Source organism: Pinus tabuliformis, chromosome J (genome assembly GCF_031772625.1).
Source record: "Pinus tabuliformis cultivar Carrire ecotype Pingquan chromosome J, CPIR1, whole genome shotgun sequence".
NCBI lineage: Eukaryota > Viridiplantae > Streptophyta > Pinopsida > Pinales > Pinaceae > Pinus > Pinus tabuliformis.
The window spans coordinates 1,054,725,592-1,054,750,095 of record NC_142295.1 but is presented as its reverse complement, the minus strand read 5'-3'; the positions used below and the strand labels follow the sequence as shown (position 1 = coordinate 1,054,750,095).

General features: G+C 34.1%; 1 protein-coding gene across 1 annotated transcript; it reads left to right on the top strand.

The window, feature by feature from the left end:
- Positions 1-23,079: 23,079 nt before the first annotated feature.
- Positions 23,080-23,751, top strand: LOC149230564 (metallothionein-like protein EMB30). Its single transcript, XM_089376079.1, has 3 exons — positions 23,080-23,236; positions 23,387-23,440; positions 23,534-23,751. The coding sequence occupies exons 1-3, from the start codon at positions 23,187-23,189 to the stop codon at positions 23,613-23,615; spliced, it is 186 nt and encodes a 61-aa protein (XP_089232205.1). The 5' UTR covers positions 23,080-23,186; the 3' UTR covers positions 23,616-23,751.
- The last annotated feature ends 753 nt before the right edge of the window (positions 23,752-24,504 follow it).

The window sequence follows — 24,504 nt, the reverse complement described above, 5'->3', positions numbered from 1 at the left end:
GTTTTATAGGTGGAACTAGACAGACAGTTCCAACCAGAACCAATGTGCCTTCTGGATCGAAGGAGTCTCATGCTATGGAATCGAGTTGTAGAGCAAGTAAAGGTACATTTGAAGCACTTTAGGCTAGAGGAGGCCACATGGAAAATGGATGATTCCATGAAAGCTAATTATCCTTTCTTGTTCAATGGGTAAAACAAGTTTGTATACTTGTAAATACTATATAGAGTTGTGTTTATAAATCTACACTAAAATAGTATGCATTTCATTTTGATTATGTGATTGTATATGGAAAATTGAACACCAAGGACAACATTCCCTTAAGGGGGAGGGGACTGTGACAACCCCACCCGAGGATCCCATGCAAATGGAATCATAAATGCATTGTAAATATTGTACAATGAATTGAAATCAAAATGGGACTGAGTCAGGGACACAGATTCCAGAGCTGGGAAGGGACTCACTTGCTTAGGATGTCTTGCTTTCTTGTGCAAGGAAGAAAACCCTAAAAACGCAGGACAACCATTAAAGACTGGCAGGTGTTGGAATTGAAGAAAATAACTCTTAAAATGAAATGAGTAGAACAAAGAGGTATGAAGGTCCATGCCACTTGGGAAGCAACCATAAGAAAGAAAAAGGACAGGAATTTATGAAATAGGACGACGCGCTATAGGATAGGGAGGAAAAAACAATGATGAAAATCAAGGAAGAAACTGACAAAATATGAAATGCGAAAAGAGAGAGAGACAGAGAGAGAGAGAGAGAGAGAGAGAGAGAGAGAGAGAGAGAGAGAGAGAGAGAGAATAATAGGAGGAGAATGAAACACAATGTGAAGTGGAGGAGAAGTTCGACACAAGATCTTCACATGTAGTGCCAAAGAGAAGAGAAGAGAAGATAAGGGCATTGGCTCTTCATCCCTGGAGGCTATGGGTCGAGATGCCAGTATCTGGAGCCATGTAACAACTTGGGGTCCTTGGAGGCTGTGGGTTGAGATAGAATCCCTGGAGCTCTGTAACAACTTGGGTCCATAGAGGCTATGGGTTGAGCCAGAGGTCTCTGGAGCCTTGTAACAACTCAGGTCCCTGGAGGCTATGGGTTGGGATATAATCTATGATTCCTTGTAATAACTTGGGTCCCTTGGAGGATATGGGTTGAGATAAAAAAACGTTGGAGCCATGTAACAACTTGGGTAGAGGTAATCCTGAAGTAGAAGTTGAGGAAGACCAAAATGAAGACTAATGGTTAAATGCTCAGATGACACAACATATTCTGGACTCCTTAGAAGGGGGTGAATCACTATATGAGCACTTAGGGGTGAGGTTGGGCACCTCTAGACTCCTGGTTTCGACAATCTAAGAAGTTGCTAGTTGGTGGGATTGATGAAGGAGGTCCTTTGGAGTCCTATGATTTAGTGACAGATTGGCAAGTTAGTCCTTGAAGCGAGAAACCCCCCAGAATATAGAATATGGCTCAATGGTAACAACTGCAAGTAAGTGTAGCTACAACTATCTATAGTTGGGTGGAGAGTCCTTGTCTTAGACTTAGTTTCCCTTCCTATTCCAAGATAGGTAACCGCGTATTCTGTTAACATATGATGAATGATGTTATTGTGTTTATGGACATTGGTTTAAATGTAGGGACTACATTTTACTGATAAAGAATTGCTTCTGCATTATATCCCCTATGTGTTGTGTGTTGTATTAAATGGTTGCATCTATGTATGTATCTATGTGGAATATATTCTTGAATGTGTAAGAAATATGAAAAGACAAAATATGTTAATAACGGCTAAATGACAGGCTCAAAATAACTAGTACATAAAAGCATATTAATTTCATGATAACTAAGACCAAGTGGTCTCGGTGACCCTTTATTAATATAATATTACAAGGAGAGAGACCTTTTGCATAGCAGGGTCTGTATTCACTCGTGAGTCATTCGTGGTCATGCTACAAGTTGTTGTGTGCTTGATGAGCATGAATTTAACGTCTGGAGGAAATTTTCCCTAGTATCACTTCAGCCACCAACTTTACCTAAATGTCCTTTAGCCTTGCACTCTCAGTAGACTATATATATGTTGTTGGTGTTGTAAGGAAACAACCTGGGGACCTTGAGGCTCTTCTTATCAGCATGGAGTTGTTTACAGACCCTCCACAAAGTCTAGCACCATCCACATGTGGTAGGTGAGGTTGGATCCTTTGTGGAGTCTACACAAATTCTGTGGTATGTAATCCACACAGGAGTTCCTACGCCTCCCATGGTGACATTTCCACCTTAGGGAGTCGATAGACTTGTAGGGCAGGAAATTGGTGGAGAATCAATCACTCAAGCTTAAGAGTAATAATGTCATAAATCAAAATAGGAAACCAAGGGCATCATAATGAACCCATAATTCTCATCTGGGGGTCTACGAGACTCCTGAAGGAAAGTCACATCGATAATGCTAGTTCGGGAAAGCCTGGGCAGTAGTGGAGCTGGCAACTAGGAGGGTTGCCATGTGCTCTTTCCAAGGCACCATGTAGTGCAGAGTTAGAAGCCTTCGACTGAGTCATGGTGCAAAGGAGTAGGAAATTGTTGTTACAACATAAGGGTAGGAGGCCATGAAATTACAGGAGAAGATGGGCTAACCTTTTCCTCAGGATAGTCAAAACCCTAGTCAAAGGAGACTCCTGATTGGTGGAGGGAGATTCCCTTTACGAGATTGGTTAGAATGACAGGGCATAAGGTCGTAGGGTGGAGGTCGGGTTGTAATTTAAATTATGAACCAGGGACCCAAAGGTGGGAGAGAACCGGAGTTCTATCAAAAGAAGGTGACGAAAATTCTTCCGTTACTAGGAGCATTGGGTGAGGGAAGGCTACCATGAGAGGGGCCACCCTAGAAACCCAGAAGGTCAGAACCCTGGGGAGATGCTTAAACGATTCCTTATCATATCCCAGGATCGAGGGTCTGACCACTCGTGGGGACCCAATACGAGATCAATCTCCAATGGATCCCTTTCCCATTTCGCGTGGAGACCATACTAGCACGATGTCTTGGGGGCACGTGGTTAGTAGTGAGGAATCCTAACTGTCCTATGGGACACCTATGGGTGACGCATGGAATCCTTTAGGATGGGCCAAGAGCATGATTGATGTAATATGGGAAAGTTTAGACCCCAGAGGTCGAAACCGTGTAAGGGAGGAAAGTTCCAAGGGAGTACCTGTGGCATATAACACGAAGAAATGATGTGGAAGCTAACATTGAGGTGGCGATCCATCTGGCAACATGTCAAGTTCTAGGGAGGAGGTCCAGCTCGGTAACTTGAAATACGATGAGGTGTTCGAGACATGACACATTAGCTAGCAGATCATTTTCATGGGGGGTGAACCATAAGTTGAGATTCTGGGTGTCAAGAGGCCCAAGATCAGCCATAATATATATATATATATATATATATATATATATATATATATATATATATATATATATATATATATATATATATATATATATATATATATATATATATATATATATATATATATATATTAAACGCGAAAATGTATATACATATATGCATGAAAAAAATAATAATATCGTATTACATAATCAAGGGAAAGAAATTCCACCTAAAATCTTTACCCCATACCTCCAAGGTAATTGAAGGGGTTAGGTTATGTTACAAAAGTTTATTGCGGAGAATTCAACACTATGCATTAAGGGATTTTATTGCTAATATTATTGATAATATTTTAGAAATAAATAATGTGTATCTCCGTAGTTTGTTTTCATTTTATTTTAGTTATAAATAAAGTGTTAATTGTGCACATCTCTATAACTTCGCACTAAAAGCTTTTATTGCTAATATTTTAGTAAATTATCATGCTACAAGGTAAATACCTTCTAGTGCAGGATTTTCTGGAAGCCCCTTTAAAAATAGCTTAAAAATCCTTTTGTAGCAAAGGTGGGCGGGCAGATGTTTTTTGGGCATTGCATCTACAATCTACAAACGCACCAGCTCTTACTATCCATACAAGCATCGGTCCTGCATAGAACATGGTCCAAAGTGAAAAAAATATTTTTATAAAATAAAAAAAATGGTGCACTAAATAACACAATGCATCGGTGCTTGAATAATTGAGAGTGTTAGTGCCCTTCATATAGTGAAATTTCATGGTGCATACCATTAAGGAGCACTGTTATAGTTTTTAAATTTCAGAAAAATGCGATGCTATTTTCCAATGATGCACCAGTGCGGTAAATATACTAAAATTCCTCAGTTCGTCTTATAAAGAGCATGGATATGCGGTTTTTAATTTTTAAAAATAGAGTGGTGCTATAGTCAAAGAAAGCACTGCTGCCATACATGTATTAGAACACCCCGAGGAATCTTAAGAAAAACACCATGATAGATTTTTTAATTTAAAAAGATGCAGTTTTATAGGATCTATTCCACATTGGTGTGGTTTGAGTAACACACCGGAGGAGGGTTAAATTAAAAAAAAATCTCCCCATCATAAATTTAATTTTTACCATCTATAGTGCTGGAGAGATTTGAAGCACTAGTGCCACTGTTGCCTCATGCAAGTGCCCTGACGTCGATTCTTCTCTTGCTCACCATCCTTTTGTATCGTGTTCACTAGCTAACTTTCCAATTTTTTCAAACCACTCTAAAATTTTCTTTTCTCCATTGTGTGTCCACAATTCCTACCTGAAGACCAACTGTCTAGGTAATGTCTATGTTTCTCTCTGATTTATTTTTTTATCAAATTACAAATGAAAATTAGGTTAAATTTTCCATTGTTCTTGAAAAAGCAATTATCTTAGCGTAGTGTGCTCAATATGTTCGGCTCACAATGATAGTGGTGCACCCTCTAAATTTACAAGGTGCACCACATTTCAGTGCATAAACATAACAAACCGCAACATTTCTTGATATGTTCGGCTCGTGCTAATAGTGGTGCACCCTCTAAATTTACAAGGTGCACCGCATTTCGGTGCGTGAACATAACACACCACAATTTTGTGGTGCGTTTCGTAAATGAAAACACATCAGGAAAGTGATAAATTTCACATCAGTGCATCACTCCTGGTGCATTTATATTTTCCAATTGCACCACAAAAATGATATTTAAAAATATAGATACAGCTCGATGTTTTTGATAACCTGAACATTCTGTACAGGTGCGAAAATGTTATACGTATGCACTGGTGCACAAGTGTGATGCACTGCTATGAAAAATTTAATTTGTGAAACAATAGCGGTGTGTCATACTTATGTGTGCACTTATATTGGTGCAGTTATGGCTGGCATCGCACCAAATTCGGTGCATGACTGTGTTTTGAGCCCACCAATGTGTTTTTTTTTTTAATCAAAAGTTTTGTTTCCATATTTATAAATACATCTTTCATTTAATAGAAAAATTGTTTTTTATGTATGATCTTGGTGTATGTTAAATGCTAATCATGTACTAGTAGAGACATCAGCAAAGGGAGCAACAACAAGAGCAAGAGAAGTAAGTGAACCCATACAATATTGTTTGAACATGGGAGGCAAAAGAGAGGGAGAGGGATTTATACCCTCGCCCTATTACTGAAGCAACTAGAGCACTCTTAAGGAATGTAGGCCTCCTCAAGTACTATGATGAGGCTACATCCCTAAAGATGCACTCTGTATTGTTGGCACATTTGATCCATTGATATATGTAGGCTTTCCATATCGGTTAGGAGGACATATACTTTATAATTTTCCTATCCAGGAGAGGGGAGTATTTTCCCCAGTTACCTGATGTCCCCCATAGGGTTGCAATTGAGACTTGACTTGCCTACACTCAAAGATATGTAGGGCCTTGTGCAGTACATCTAGTAGATTTTCAGGTGCATGGTGGAAAACTATGTATTTTTTGTTTTTTTTTTTGCAGTGGAGGTTAAGTGCCTCTCATTATTAGTCACAACCATTGCACAATACAGTAGTGATGGGCAACACATTAGTTTCCCACTTTTGTATTATGTCAATTCTTTGATTCAAGTGCCACATTGTATCAGATGGTTTGTCATTTTTTTGAGGGAGTTTTGTATGGCTTTAGATAGATGGACCATGTGTTGATACATGGGAGGGAGACCTTCCCTTTCACTTCAGAGCCTTTTTATTTATCATTTGAGAGGTTTCCAGAGATGAGGCCTACAATTTACCGTCACCTCATAAGCTGATCACTGAATTTCATATGCCCATGTGGGGGCAGATGATGCCCAAGAGAGGCCTGCCAGAGTATCGAGCCGGGATTTCCGCTGAGGCATTGGCACTACTAGCCAGTAAGGATGACCATGCATTTGTCACCTTGGATTTTTTGTATGCAGGGATTGATTGGAGACATTGTCCCAACATCCTCTTCACAGCGGCTGAGCCTCCAGATGATATAGGTAATATTAATGTTTTCTTTAAATTAATCTAGTTTCATTTTATATTTTGTAGAAATCGACAGATTCAATGCGGACATGCCTCCTCCCCCACCAGATAGAGGAGATGATTAGATGGGCGAGGCGCAAGAGGGTTAGGCACATCCTCAGGGGGACGTGGGTGTCCCGAGACATATAGTTGGTATGCGATTTTTGATGGACTATTGTGACATATTGGCTAGAGTTTTGGTTGATGAGGGAGTCCACCCTGTGAGGGCTCGATGTATAAACGCATATCCTAGGTTCTTAGATCAGTATAGGGACTGTATACGTGATATGATGTCTCTTATGAGTCATATCATCAGAGCTAGTAGGGAACTGGCAGTGTCGAGGGATACATGGCATGCAACAGCAGATACATCAAATGAGGGTGGTGATGATGATTATGATGATGAGGGTGGTGATCATGATGCTTTTGGTAGTACCACCTAATTAGATCATGCCCGTTGGAGTGTTACTGATCCTTTTGGTAGTACACCTCCTCCTTAGTCACCCAATGAGAAGATACTAGAGCTAGAGGATGCACCTTATGTTTCTCTTGAAAGAGAATACCAACCATTTCCTCCTCCACATCAGAGTTTTATAGACCACGTTGAGGCAATAGTTGACCATCTATCATTCTCTACTACAAACTAGAAACCTCCTCCTTCACCTCAACTGAGTTCGAAAGACGTTGATTCAATAGTTGACCATCCATCATCTTCTACTACACACCAGGCTAGCATATATATATATATATATATATATATATATATATATATATATATATATATATATATATATATATATATATATATATATGCGCTACATTTTTTCGTTCATGATTAAACTTTATGTACTTGATTTATATGTTGGTTTTGATGAGTATATTATTAGGTCATGTTAGATATGTTCATTTAATGTTCTTGAAGATAGATGTGTATGTGATGGCGATTATTTAACATGAGATTTATATTAATATGAGGATATGTGTGGTGATGATGTTATATTGTAATGTTTGTGTTTTGTTAGACATGATCATGATGGTGATGCCCTATTAAATTATTAGATTTATGTGCTATTTAATGATGTTTATATGTGTTAGAGGTGTATATAATTAGATGATGGTAGTGAACTCAACTCTATATCTTAGATGATGTTTATGTTTGTTAGATAATTATCATTATGATGTTTATTTTTATGAAATAATATTTATTATAGATTATGTATTAGTGAACTTATATCAAACTTTTATATATGAAATTGCATGCAAAATGACTTACTGTAAAAAAATGCAAATATATTTTTACAAATTACAAAGTTTAGTGTGGTTGAAACTATGGTTGTAAAATTACGATAAATATTTTTTTATTGCTTAGATAGTTTATTGTTATTGAATCTAACTTAATTAGTAAAATATTTCAATACTCACAATGAAAAAATAATCTAGGTAGTTATTAATAAGATGAAAATGTGCAACTAATTCAATTTTTAATATAAAATATTATTGATAATAAATTGTTCAAAAATAAAATTTAACTAATTCAATATTTGTTTATAAAATTCAAGAAACTCAAGTAATCATTTTTTATAACCAACCTAGATCCATCTTAACTCTGGATCTACCAAGGGCCGAGAGGGATCAAATTTGTTGAGATGCAAACATATTATAGAGTTAAAAGAGAGTGAAAATATATTTGATCCCTCTAGGCCCTTGGTAGATCCCGCATTAAGATGGATCTAGGCTAGTATAGTATATATGTATTTGACATTGAAATACGTTATTTATAATTCACGTTTTCCACATTAAAATGTTAAAATATGACCACTCATATTTTTTTCCTCTATATTTAATTACTTTTGTATTAATATTTTCTAAAATATTACATGTCAAATCCATATTAAACATTGAAAACATTACAAATATCCAATTCAATATAACTACTAATGGAATAAGAATTCTCTCAATCTTTCTCACTAAAGTGAAAATTTAAGAAAATTTTCAATTTAAATAACTTTATTTTTCTCTGTATAATGTATATATAAAATTATTTTATTTAATATGCACATTGAAATATTTTAATTATGGTTAATAGTAAAATATTTTTTGTTAAAATATATTTTCGTTTTAAATATCACATGTAAATGGAAGGTAGAATGAATTACACATAATGTAATATCAATAATATTATTTCTTGTCAAGTGGATAACTTACATTTCTTTCGTGTAGTTAAAAGTAAATTATATTTTTTTACTCATTACATTTCTTCCCCATAATAAAAGCTAATTTTATTTATTTATTTTTTTATACTTTCGGTTACTTTATATCTCTATATAAAGTTATTTAATATTAAGATGTAAATTGAAGTATTGTAAATAGTAATCACATCATTAGGATTTGGTGGACGTTTCAAACCAACTAATGTGGTTCATCGTAAGGACAAATGTGAAAAAATCAATCGATCTTCAAGAATAAATAACATGGATGCACCATTTCCCAGAGTTAGCCATTAATAACATGGATGCACCATTTCCCAGAGTTAGCCATTGGAAACTAGCCGTTAGTAAATTAGTTGTTAAGGTAACTAGAATAATATTATAAATTGCTTGTTATGTTTTTTTTAAACTAAAATATTATTTATTTAATTATAAATTAGCTATTAGGGATTTATTTATCTTAATTATATATATTAATCTAAAATATATTAAGAATAATTATTAAAATAATATTATAAGTTGTTAGGAATTAGTTACAAAATATTATTTTATTTAGTTAGAAAGTAGTTGTTGATAGTTTATTTATTTTAATTAAATATATTAATTAAATTAATTTATAATATTGCAAAAATTTAAAATATAGGGGTTCAGAAATGGTAATAAGAAGTTAGTAAATAATTCTACAATTAATACAAATAATATTGAATTAAATTTAGACTTGATTTATTTTAATAAATAAATTAAATTATAATAACTTAATGTATTTATAATACTACAAGGGTTAAAAAATATTTACCAAAATAAGTTTAATAAAACTTTTTAATTTATCAAAAAAAATTAATTTAACAAAAAACAAGGGGAGAGAGGGGGTGGAATCACGAAGAGAGGGCTAGAATGCAGCTCTTACTCAATTTCCAACCATCATCCCTGTTGATATTGCTAGCATGCCTCGATAGCCTCTCTAAAATTCCTATGGTGGAAGTGATCAACCCTAGAAATGGCTCTAGAGTCCTCATTGTAGACATGGTGCTTGGATTTCTTCGCATGTTCACCTAGAGCTAATGAGCAGGAAATATTGTGCCTAATGTCTACAACATGCTCATGGATTCTCTGGTTAATGGACCGACCAGTTTCTCCAATCTAGGGAATCCCACAAGAATAAGGGATCAAATAGACACCTTTCATGTCCTTAGGGTTGACAGGGTCTTTAACAAATCCAAGAGAATTTCTAATGGTATTAAGAGGTTTGAACGAAGAGGAAACATTATTCTTTCTAAGGATATGGGCAATCCTGTCCGTGGTCCCTTGGATAAACGAGAGATGAACCTTGGAGATAGGATCAACACGAGCAATTTTAACCCTTAATCCTTTACAGGCTTTTTGAAAGGCCTTGAGGCCTTGAGATCTGCTATGCCCACTATTTTTAAAAACTTCAAGAAGATGGGATTTCTCCTGCCCCAGGTGGTTCTCATCAGAGATTCTCAGAGCACGGGTAGCAAGAGTGCTAAAAACACCAATTTTTTGTGCTGGAAAATGATGAGAACTAGCATCAAGATATTTTTTCGTGTGAGTTTTTTTGTGAAAAACTTGGTGAGAAACAGAACCATCCTTCATTCTAGAGAGGAGAATTACTATTTTTAATTTGTTAATTTAGATTATTATTTTACTATTTTTAAATGTCACGGTACATGAGAACAACTCTCTAGTATTGAGCTATAGAGTGCCTCTTGGCACATTTAATTTAGATTTAAAACAACTTAAAAAATTCTATTTTTATAATATTCAATTAATTACTAAAGTTACGAATTTTCAAGCAATTTAAATTTAATATTTATAGAAACTCTTACCAATTTAAATTAGAAATTTCTCTCTCTAAAGATGAGAATAAAAAAAATGGAAAATAAGACTTGTGAAGTTACTTGTAATTGGGGATTTGCTCTATTAGAAGTTCTCCCTTAAAGAGGCAAGTGAACTTTTTTCTAGTAATAAAGATATAACATTTTGATGATATTTTGGTTCTTTATTTTCTATTGTAGTGGTTTGAATTTTACTCTTTTTAATAATAAATATGAGTTAAATAATACAAAAATGATACTATATTAGATATAAAGTTTTGACAAATAATATATTTGATTATTTCTTAATTAACAACTCAAAAAATATTATTTTTTCCACATACTTATCATGAGATAGTCACTAAAATTCATATTTTCACATTTCTCCTAGCTAATATTACATCATGTTCACAATGATAAAGACATGTCTACTTTAAATAATTTAGTTATAAATACATAGAAATAAATATTTAATATTTATTTTACATAATCTAAATAGGAAAAAAAATGCATCACCAAGTCTATTTGAAAGTCAAACAAATGCCTCTTAATCACCATCACCAATGCAGCGTTCTTGATATGTTCTTCTGGCATCAGTGCGATCATATTTACCAAACGCACCACAAAAATAATATTTAAAAATATAACTATAGCTTGGTGCGTTCGATAACGTGAACATTTCGTACGAGTCCAAAAAGGTTATATGTGCTCACCGATGCATAAGTATAATGCACCACTATGAAAATTTAACTTTTACAATCAACAACGGTGTACCATACATATGTGCACATCGATGCCAATGTGGTTGTGTTTTATAGCGCACCAATGTTGGTGCAGGACTGTGTTTTTGCCGCACTGATGTCTTTTTTTTTTAAATTGAAAGTTATGTTTCAATATTAATAAATACATTTTTCATTTAATAAAAAATCATTGTATTTTATGATGAGGCTAATGTATTTTATATGTCAATCATGTAGCAGAGATGTCAGCATAGGGAGTAGGAGCAGGAGGAGGAGCAAACGGTGGAACCATACAATATGGTATGACCATGTGAGGCCATACAGAGGGAGAACACCTAATTTTTGTCCTACAATACACACTCCAGGTGTCTTATGTGGATCTCATAGGTCCCTGCTACAAACCGACATGGCGCCATTGATTTCAGAAATGGCACTGTGAAAATTTTATACTTTATTAAATGCTACCAGTTCAAATGGTAAAATAAGATTGAAATTAGAAGGTAGTGGTACAGAGAAAATATATCAGATTATGGTTTCATGGGTCTTATCAATCACACACCAAACATCGTGAAAACTTGCAAGCATGCCTTTCATATCACTGTTGTATCATACTGTTGATGTCCTTCAAACTGACAACGTGATGTATATGGCTTAGGATCGTGACTTTCAATGACATGATGTATATGGCTTGGGCTCATGACATTCAATGATCATTCTGGAAAGGATAGATTTTAATAATATATCACACACAACACCTTATTATGTTAGGTCCTTATACTATTAGTGTAGACCGTTATTGTTATTAGTGTGACCCCCTTATTGTATTGTTGTGCCCATGTAGTCCCCATATTTTTATTATTGTGCCCCATTGAAGAATTGTTCATTTGTGTAATGTAAAGGAGGTTGCCTAAATTCGTTGATTTATCTCTTCTTCTATTTCGTAAGTTGGTTGCATAACATATTATGTATCGTTATCGCTTATTATTACCAAAATTATAAAGACATGTCTACTTTAAATAAACTACGTATAAATACATAAAAATAGATATTTATTTTACATAATCTAAATAGGAAAGAAAAATCACTACATGGAAAAGACCTTATAGCGGAGGTTTTTGTAGAGGCCCCTATAAAAATAGCCCAAAAATATGTTTGCAGTGGAGGTCACTAGCGGAGGCGGTCAGGTGGATGTTTTAGTAGATGTTTCCTTGACAATTAGTCAAAATTACTAAAACATACTGGTGCTTTTTTATCAATACACGCACCGGAGTTCCATATAATATGGTGCACCACAGATTTTTTTTTTGAAAAATAAAAACCACAGTGTGCTACATACCCTAATGCACCGATTCTTGAATATTCTCTAGCACCAAAATCCTCCATATATTAAACGTACCGATGCTATTTGAAAATGGCATCCTGGTGTGGTAAATGTATAACGCAGCCTAGGGGCATCATTTAAAGCGTACCGATAGACGGTTTCTAATTTCTAAAAAAAGACTGGTGCTATTGTAAAACCACAACATCAGTGCGTTCCAAGTAATGTAAAGCCCCAGTGTGTCTCAATAAATCACCATGAAAATTTTAAATTTTAAAAAAAATACTTGGTGCTTTTGGATATAGCCTGCCCCGATGCGCTTTGAGACGTGCACCGGGGGAGGGTTAAATAAAAAAAACCCTCCCGATCATAATTTTCATTTTCACCATCTACAATGCTAGAGAGCTATGAAGAACTAGTGCCACTCTTTCCATGTGAAAGCACCCTAACATCGATGCTTCTCTTTCTCACCACCTTTCAGTACTGTGCTCACTGTTTGAGTTTCCAATTTTTTCAAATGATGTGAAAATTTATTTATCTCCATTACATGTCAACAATTCCTTCCCCATGACCAAATGTCTAGATAATCTCCATGTTTCTTTTTAATTTAAGTTTCTAGCGGATTAGAATTTCAAATTAGGTTGAATTCATCTTTGTTTTTGCAACAACAACAAAAAATCGACGCATAGTGCACTCGATTTGTTGGGCTCGCACCATTAGTTATGTGTCCTGTAAAATTATAGGGTGCACCACATTTCGGTGCATGAACATAACGCACTAGCAAAGATGAAACATCAACACCGGTGCATAAGTATGTTACACCGCTATGAAAAGTTACATATCTGAAACGCCATCGGTGTGTGATACTTATGTGTGCACCGTTACTAGTGCAGTTAAAGTTGTAATCGCACGCGGTGCATTACCTTGTTTTGAGCTCACCGACAATTTTTTTTTATATATTAAAAGTTATGTTTCCATAGTTATAAATACATGTTTCTTTTAATTAAAAAAATTGCATTTTATGTATGAGGCTAATGTATTTTATATTTCAATCATGTAGAAGAGACATTATCACAGGGAAACTACAACAACAAGAGTAGGAGGCAGACCCATACAATATGGTTTGACCATGGCAAGTCAGAGAGAGGGAGAGGGATTTATACCCTCACCCTATTACTACAACGACTTAAGTGCTCTTGACGAATGCAGGCCTCCTCAAATACTATGAGGAGGGTACATCCCTGAATGTGCACTCAGTATTATTGGAAAATCTTATCCGCCGATGGAATGTCTAGCAACAAACTTTCCGTGTTGGTCCTGAGTTGTGGTATAGACCAACTGAGGAGGATATATACTTTATCACTCGCTTATCCAGGAGAGGGGAGGATTTTCCCTAGTTCCCAGATATCGCCTATGGTGTTGCAGCTGAGAGTCAATTTCTAAGGAGGTTCCTCCTTCTTCGAAACGAGACCAATCTTCAAAAGGATAAATTTTTCTCAAAGCACAAGGTTAATTCTCTTAAAGATCAAGGAAATATAGCAGCAAAACAAGTGAAGATGGGTAATGGTGTGGAAGTTTCTGATATCTCAATGAAAGATGGTAACTCTTTTGCTACTTCAGACAATTCTTCCTCAAAAAAGTGTTTCGAGTCTGAACATTCATTATTGGACAAGAGCAAGAATTTTACCTCAAATTCCAATACCCCTTACTGTGTCTCTCCAAAAAACAAGTTCAAAAAATCTCCCCCTTGGGAAAATAAGTTTCCAAAAAAATGACCCAAAATAAACTCTAAGGCCTAATGATTAGGAAAGATGCTAGAGATTCTAGTAGAAAATTGTGATGTATTAAATGTGATAATTATGTCCGATTCAAACGGATTTTTATCAAATTTCGGACAAAATTATCCATTGGAAATATGTTCCCAAAAATTTTGAAAATGTAAAAAGAGTTAAAATACAACCTTTGGGATGTTCCACTCCAATAATGCTTAATTTTGATAGGAAGTACAGGGCGGAAAAAAACCAGATGTTGAACCCCATAGAAAATAGTGTTACATTCGTCTCCTTAGGAAATACCCTATACATCAAAGTCACAATTGGTGATAAAGATGACGTGCGTGCTCCACTTTAAGTCACTGGATGACTTCCTCAAATTCGAGGTGCGTCTGTGGCACACTTTCGGAGGCTAAGATTCCATACTTTCCGTGGGTGGTCCACTGTTCTTCTTTCCGGTGGTGGCCTGCCGTATATAGGGGTGGGCACGAACAGATTGAGAAGCAGGTTGTGCCACTGTGGTATCTGATAACTTACAAAAATTCCGAGTGGATTAGTTTGTGATAAGTTGGTTGTTCCCGAAGGTGATCTTGTCATCTTTTTCTGATGTTAGGTTTCATCTAACATTGTTAACATACTAGAGAGATGTTGGTGGTATATTTCTTTTCTCACTTTTATTTGTATTTTTTTTTCTAGTGGGTCACTTGTTAGTGGTATAGCGAACCCTTATTATTTATTTTTATGTTTATGTTGATAGGTGTTAAAGTTCTCATAATAGTTATTGGTTTGTGCTCAACTTCTTAGTGATAGTATTTCACACCATAGGAGTTTGGTCATTGTGGTGAAGTGAGATTGAGTTTTTTGGTTGTGTTTTTTTAATTCTAGTTATAATATAGGTTTTTTTTTTTTGGCAATTTCACAAAGAAATGTTATCCTTTTAAATGATTAAGTGAGATTATTGTTTTTTTGTTCGTTTTTATTTTTCTCATCTTTCTTTTGGTTTTCTTACATTCTTTGATTTGCTTGTGTTGCTATCTATTTTCTTATAATGTCCAATATGGGTAGCCTTTGATTTATCCATGTTAAAGTCTAAGTTTCTCTTGAGCCTTTACAAATTTATTCTTTGGGTTTTGGGTTTAGGATGGAATTGAGAGTTAACAATATGACCCCTTAAGTTTTGGAAAGTATGGAAGGGATTTGTGTCCTATAATGGCTACAGGATCAAGTACATGGTTGTATAGGGCTTAGCATGGCCATTTGTGGGTTCTATTTCTCTCTCTCCTCCTATAGTTTTATGATAACCTATTTTTTATGGTTGATTTTGCCAATGAAAAGCCTTGGTTTTGATTACTTTGAATTTTTCGTCATTATAGTGTTGAGAGGGGGTTAATCTTTTTTGAGTGGAAGATGCTTCAATGGGTTTAGTTAATTCAAAACTTGTGTTACTCCATCCCTTTTCCATATGTTGTGGTAATGTTTGTATTAAATTTATAAAACAAAGATTTTAACCACTCAACTTGGAGTATTCAACAATATCTACATTGTTCTTTCTTAGTAATTTCATTTCTAAAGTTTTATTATATATATTTCCTAGGAAAAATGACAACTTTCTATTAATAAAAACAAAAGTTACATTTGTTGATACACAATTGCATTCATATATTGTCGCTAAGGGCCATCGTATGTGCTTGAAGCGCTCATTATAGCCATGCTACCAAAAGAGACCTAAATCAATTAAACTAGGGTTTTCCTTTTTACATTTTTTCTTTTGAACTTTGTGCCAAACCCTAGAGTTTGGAGAGACCATAACGATGGCTAACTCTTCACCTTCTAATTTTTTTTGAACTTCTTTGTCTGATTATAGGCTCTCTGAGACATGTGTTCAATTTGTTCCACCTGCTCCTTGGCTTTCACTCTTTTCTGCATGACGATTATCAGGACTTTGGACCATCACTAGGCTGGAAGAAAACTTTACGTGTTTGGATGGTCCCTTCTGTGTCTGTTCTCCCTCAGTGTGGGAACCTTGTTGATTTTGCGACTCTGGTTGTTGCTAGATTTTATCATTTTCTTCCTCTTCATCATCCGAAAGAGGTGGATCTGGAAATTTCAAAACTTTTGGCTTTTGTGGTCTCTTCTTTGCCCTTTTTTTTCCATGTGGACATGGATTTTGCAAGTCCCTGTTTGTTGGCATATCCTACACCTAAAAGTAATGTTTTCAAAATCTAACCATTGTGTCCACTTAAATTCTTGGTGGATCAGATGGATGTGATCTGGTAGACCTTTGCTCAAGTCTATCTCCACACATATACAGGAAAAAGTAAAAATACCTTTCTTCATTATTTCCCAATCCATCCTTATAAATCTTCCCAATGAGTTTCCAATGCCTTCTAGGACTTGGTGATGCCAAAATGGGAGAGGGAGATTATGTAACCTTACCCATACCAGCATCTTCGTAACTACCATTGTTGTGGCATCAAACATAGGAAACCATGGAGTGACAAAGAGACCTGACCTTCCCCAAAACCATGGTCCTTCATTTAGGACATAATCCATATCTTTCTGAGTGTCAAATTGAACCACAAAAAACCTTTTGCACACAGATAAATATCACAATTTTTAGTCCAGTTGAGGTAGATCCATTGATGGAGATCCTTTGAATTGGGCCAGAAGCCACTAAAACAACATATAATAGCTCTGGATTATAGAACAATGAAGATACCACTTACCTCAGGCAGGTTAATTGGCATATCTGGAGCTTTCTCCATCTTCTCAACTAGGTAAGGACCTGGAATTGTCGGATTTGGGGGTTGTTGATATGTTGTGGGAACTTTCCCTCTCACTGCATCCTTAAACGAAACTGGACCTTTGGAAGAAGATGATGATGGATTATTCATTCTAGGAGCTCCACTTTGTAACCTCAAATTTGTAATAATTGTAGAATTACGGTCGATGCCATAATCTCTCAGATTGAGGGAATCTTGAAGCAATTTTCCCTCAAGAACGAGGTTCTGGATATTGGTCAGAATATCTAGTTTTTTATGCACCTTCATTTTCAACACTGATACCAGATCTACTAGCCAAGCCTCTATAAGGATTGAATTTCCATTTAAATCCTTCAAAAATATTTGGAACTCCTTTGAGCAGTCATGATATGAATCTTGTTATTTACAACTTAGATCTAGAGGGAAAGTGGCCCATATCGTAGATATGGGATTATGCTTGAATCCTCCAACTGGATCCATGTCTGGGAGGGCATAAAAATGTGAATATGGACGCCACCTATTCTATGCATCTTCCATGCTCTTGCTCGATCTTGCCTTTTTTGCCAACAAATGACCTAGCGATAGATCCAAAGTTGCAAGACTGGGATCCGATCTACTTAGTTTGATAGCATCGCCACGATGCCATATTTCCACGCCCCTTCTAGATACTGCACTTAAAATTTGGTGATTTGACATATCCAAGACATCTCTCCTTGTTAAAATTAAAAAATCATCAAATTAACTAAATTATAACTTGATTTTACATTATTATTATTAAATAATAAAAAAATTAATATATAAGTTAAAACTTATACAGATTTAAGAAAACATGGAACAAGAGGTTTTAACGATGGAGATTCTTACAATACCATGGCTTATCAATATCATGTACTAAAAAAACCATAACTAATCTATATGACATGTATTCTTAGGACATCTTTTTTAATTAATCAATTTAATTAGAAAGGAAAAAGTGAATAACTACTTTGGAGATGAATCTCAATTTTTGATTTGTGTATACTACTATGAATATTCTAGAATATTCAATTGAATTTATATATCTACCATCCACCTACTAATTATCAATAATTAAATTATAATTTTAGAAATTCTATTAAAAAATTACCTAATTAAAATTGTGAAGACATTTTTCTAAAATAAATATACCTATTAATTTAATAAAAATAATTATATTTCTTTTATAAATAATTTATATAATTAAACTAATTTATATTTATTTTATTTTAAATTTTAATAATATTTTTCGGATTAATCACATTTCATGTTAATGCTTGTTGTTTGAACATGATTATTATAAAATTTTAAATATATTATTAATATAAATGTTGAATATAATTTGTATTTTCTCTTTTTTAAATATAATTTAAATTAAAAAATATTAATATTATATAACTAATATTATTTATATTATCATTTATTATAAATATTTAGAAAATTATATATTAAATTATTTATTGATTTAAATGCAATATCCGTTAGCTAATATCTATCTAATACTCTATTTCATTATCAATAATGAATTTATTAAAAAGAAATCATATGATGTTTAAAAACACTTAATTTTACATATATAATTTAAATAATAAAACATAATTATAATTTCATATTATATTAAAATAAATCTAAAATTATTAGTTTAAATCAAAACCATAGTGTATAGAATATTCCTTCAGTGATAACATCACCGTTTTTAAAACGAGGAAAAAGCCAAAGATATTAGAAATTCTGAGTGGATGAGATACCATTTTTCTGATATCGTTATAGCTTCACAGTATAACACGAAACACAAGGATAAGTAAATCGTTTTACTTGGAGACAAAAGAAGAAGCCGGCATATTTTATTTTATTTTTTAAAGATGATTATAGCTGAAAATGAAAGATGATGATAAACCGGCGAATATTATCTACAATGAAACTTTGTTAATAGATCTGACATTACAATGAAACTTTGTCAATAGATCTGCCATTACATTTAGAAATAAATAATAAATATAGTTATGTTAATTTTATTTTTTTTTCAGAAGAAAAAGCACCATAGATTATATTAAGTCAATATAAAAACCATGAATGGATACAAAAGGATGATTTGAGCAGCCATATCAAGACAATTTGAGAAAAAGCATATAAGAAGGGTGACAAATAGCACAACATAATATGGAGACTATGGAGAAAAGGAATGTTAATTTTATTTATTTATGTTAATTTATTTTTTGATCGTGTTGTATAACTATTTGGCAAAGGAAGTCGAGAGGGTGTTCGCCATTCCAAAAAACCCCAATGTAATTAAGAGGGCTCCCATGCACGAAGTGTGTGAAGTCTTATACTCTTGGTGTTATAGCAAACTTATTCTAAATCCACGTTTCATTACTCTTTTGTAGAAAGGTGAACTTTTATGTCACGATCGTGTTACATCTTCGCCTGCGGTGAGATTTTATTTCTATTTATGTTATAGGGTTATATCGGTCATATCGGGATATCGGGATGTTGTGCTAGTAAGCTAGTTAAATGGGATGAGATATAGTTGCTTTTAGAGATGGAGTTACAAGTTGAAAATGTTGTCGCTACTCAGATTTACATAGTTTTTTTTTTTTTTCGATGAATAAGGGTGGTCGATATCATACTAGGGGCAAGGGAAATGGCATTTCTCTTGAGCCTGAATTAGACTATGTTAAATAGGTTGGGACAAATTAGACTATGTTAAATAGGTTGGGACATTGGGTGTTTGGATGCATTGCATTGAGTAGGTTTCTGGCTCTTGTTCTCATTTTTAAAAGACGCGGTGTCGGTTGGGCTTGACATTCCTCGGTTGCTTTTTTGGGTAATATCTTATCCTTAGCTCGATGCACTATTTTCTCGGCTTATCCCTATGCTCCTATCTTTGGCTATGCTTGGACACTCGTTGGTTATGCTAAGCGCAGGTCCTAGGTGTTGGTTCATATATGGTCCTTGGTTGTCATGGGGGTAGGGGGGTGTGAGCACTCTCGAAATTTTCTTTGGTGCATGTCTTGACACTGGCTAAGGGAGGGTGAGGAGGGATGGTGGTAGCTGATTGGTAGGTTGTATTGGTGTTGGTGACTTATATAATCCTAGCTCTGTGCAAGATTACTTTGTTTTGTGTCTTTAATGTCACATCAGCAGCTGCACAGTCGCAAAGGGGTTGACATCCATGGCCAACAAGGGCAGTCATATGTCCAGATCCAAGCCGAAGAAGTGGTTTTCATATATCATTTAGTGACCTCTCCTAATGTTCCAGAGGAGATACATCGACTTGAGAATAATCTTTCTCATGACCGTCAGGCCCACTAAGATTCATAATTAATGGAGGACATTTGTCATTGGCTTCTTGACCCTACTCATACTAGATGAAGAAGGAACCAATATATGCACTCCATCATGCTACACTAACAACTAAAGACCCTTCACAATGGTTGTTAAAATATAAACATGAGGATGGGAATGACATAATCTCCCTTCTTAATGATATCGATAAGGCCTAGTGGCGACTACATTCATGTCTTGAGAGGATGGATGCTCGCTTGGCACACATAGAGACACATTCAATGTGAGTTCAAGCCCTCTGCGCTAGCTGGTACTAGTCTGAAGGACCCTACTCTAGTGACATCTTTAGATACCTGACTTGGATATTATGTTGTTCTTCTATCGTAGAATGCCGTCTCATTGCCATATGACTTTTCCATAATCAATTGTTTTTTCTTTTGTTTTAATCGAAATTTAGTGTCTTCTTATACTAGCCAATAGATTTAATTTCACTTGTGGTGGAGTAAGGTCAATATATTTTTTAACAATTGCTTTACAACTTGATTTCCAAAAGTAATACAAATCTAACCTTTATATATATATTATTCTTCCTAGAAACAGTTTAATTATAATTAAAAAATTATTAAATTTAATTATTTTTGTCTATAAAAATAAATTATTTTGTTGTAAGTTTAGTGTGTATATATATACTAGCGTAGATTAATGGGATCAAATTTCTTCACTTGCAAACTTCTTTAGAGTGCAAAACACAATGTATTAATTTACATTGATTAAATTGTATTTTTGAATGCTAAATATAGTATATATAGGAACAAATAAAAGTTTTAATCATGAAAACTTCTTTTTTCCTGACATATACATTCTTTTTTTAAAATGATATATAATATATATGTAATTGACATTAAAATATTTTACATAACATGTGCATCAAGACATTTTATCACACAAATTAAAATGATTTTATTTTACTAATATATTTTTAAGTCTATGTCAATATTAATTTTTATTAAAATATTTTATTGATAACCCACATTGTATACTTTTTTATGTATCACATTAAAATATTTTATTTTAATGATTTTTTTCTATATATAGATATATGTGAAGTTGATATAGATTATCAAATAGTTTATTTAAATCTTTCATTGAATTTGTTTTGAAAAGTATAAGATTTAAACATCTTACTCTCACATTTTTTACTTCTAATTATTTTACAGCATATTCAAATTTTTTTGTTATAGCTCATATTCATTTTTTTTGTTATAACTGACATTATTTTTCTATTTATAACATAATTTTTATTTTAAAGTGAATGGACAGATAGACATACTTACACATCCCTTTATATTGGGTTGTAAAATAAGCCTTTTTGCTCAATAATATTAAATTTTCTTCTTACTAAAAATAATTTAATTATAATTATAATTAAAGAAATTTTTAAATTTAATTCATATTTGTTTATGAAAATAAATTATTTCCTTATAAATTTAACTTATTTTCAATCATCATTATTTTATGTGATCTCTATTTTTGTGAATTAGATATTTATGAAAGATAAATAATATGTGTTATTAGAAAATAAAATATGAAATCTAATTTTCATGCTTGTAAATTATTTTTTATTTATGTAACTCCATTTTCTTTTTAATTTATCTTATCTTTACCATCATAAGTTATCTTAGCTTATCTTAAGTTATCTTTATCATTACACATTTTCAATATTGAAAAACTTCTATATCATTACACATTTATAATTCGCTTCTCAAAACGCTAACAAAACATTCTTTCTATGTACCTTTTTTTTCAGTCTTTTGACCAAATAAAATGACAACATTTTTTATAAGACCATAATGACCATAATGTTTCGAAATCTTTTGAACGTCTCCAACAAATTTTTGAACCTTTTAATTATACAAACTCAAACACTTAAAATTATAATTTCGTGTTTATTTATTCTATTAATTCTATGTAGTCACCTTGCTCTAAATAAGTAACTCTACCGAAAACTTCGCCCATGGCCACATAAAAATCCTGACCTAAAATTCTGATGTTTCACCCATGATAATGACTCTAAAATAAACTTCAAAGCTCAATGATGAATAAGGACGCTCTAGATTCTGCCTCAAAGTTGTGAATTGTGACGGTTACTGTGAATGTGATTCCAAATAAAGAAATCATGACTTTGTGAATAAAATAATAGCGTAGTCTTAAAAAAAATTCACAAATAAGCCCGGAAAATAATCGAGATTATAATCATGGTTTATGTGGGCCGTTAACTCTGCGCATCATCATGCAGCGTGATCCTGTTTCAGCTTCAGTCCTCCACTAGTCGCTTTAGAAAAGCTGAGGCCATCATTATTCTTTTTACGGAAACCACTGAACGTTTACCTGGACACTGGAGTGACGGAGCCCGTTGAAACTCAGTCGGTGATGTCGCATCGCAATAATGTTTGATTCGCAGAAGCGCACCATAAACTCAGATGTTGAAACTTTAACCCCGGTCCCCGCCCAAATAATAGCGTTAGATTCGTCATTTTGCGCGGTACCTTGTACTTTCGTGCTCAAATGTATGCGTCACGCTCTACTTTATTCCGTGCAGAGGACGCTGGCCGACTTCGTCACATTCGAGGTGGGTCCCTGCAACTCTTCCCAACGAACGATTCCATTTTCCCTGTCGGTGACTCACCTCCTCTTCGTTCCTGTGCTGGCCTGCCCTATATAAATATATGAGTGTCTGCGCGTAAATTCAGAAGCGAGGACAGTATCCGAGAACTTGAAAGTTCCTAGCAAAGTAGTGTGTTGTTGTTTCTTCGTCATTTTTGTTGCCAACATGTCGAGCGATTGCGCAAATTGTGACTGCGCTGACAAAACCCAATGCCCGTATGTTGTCCACTCTGTTTTTCTCAAACGTTTTCATCCCATTTCCTATCAAATTCCTCTTTTTTATCTTCCAATTTCATGCTGCTCGTCATGAGTTCGAGTCTAGGTAGGACTAAGCGCGTTCCATGTTTGGATTGTTTTGTTGCACAGCAAGAAGAAGGGATTCCAGATGGACGGTATTGTGGAAACCAGCTATGAGATGGGGTACTGCGTTATGTGTACAAGTTGTTACAAGTTTCATTTCTATGGTTTCAGAATGATATGATAATTGAATGTATTTGGGTTTGGTGTAAGCAGGCATGCTGCAGATGTATCTATGGAGAACGACTGCAAGTGCGGCCCCAACTGCCAGTGCGGTACTTGCAGCTGCCACACCTGATTCAATATATAGTCTCTTCGATAATAGTACTGTATGTTTCATCAGATCCAATGGATGGTTTTGGAGGGCCATAGAAACTACTGTACCTGTACTCCTAAATAAACACTTAATTTAAATAGACTTGGGATTTTCAGTCTCTTGTATTGTTCATGGTATGTTAATTGTTATGTTGTGCTCTGCAGCTTAAATTTCTTTGATTTCATGTGTTTGAATGCTTGATAGGACTTTACATATAACAGGATATTGTTTTGCTCTTCATCTTTTTATTCAGACAGCAAAGTAGCAGCAAAGTAGCAAAGTGGTGATGACTTGTATCTTTTCGTAACGTACACAACGAAGCTTTACAAACGATGACAATAATAATTTGGAGCTCACTAGATGGTCAAGTTTGATCTTCGTAGATTTGTTAAATCTCGCCCAGTTTTATATTCGGATTTAAAACATGAAAATAATATCATTGGTCTTTCAGGCAGGTTGAAAGCACTTCCATGTAAAGTGAGTCAAATCTTTTGATATCAAAATTTCTGAATGGATATAAGAGTATACCATTTTCCTTGTATAGTCATCCCTGCACAGTATAATACGAAAGAAAAGGATAAGTAGATCTTTTTGTTTGGAGACAAATAAAAGGAGTAGGTCATGATCCGACAAGTAAAATAAATCGGGTTGATCTTACTTTTAAAATGATTACAAGGGTAAGTGAAAGATGAAGACAGGGAATATCATCTACAATGAAACTTTGTTATCTGATTTGATATCACAGCTGGAGATATTCAAACGTCGCGATTTCCACTTCGATAATGTTTTTACATAATATTTCCTTAAAATAAATATAATTTTCTAAAAAATATAATAATATTAGATTAATTGTTTTATAATATTATATTAA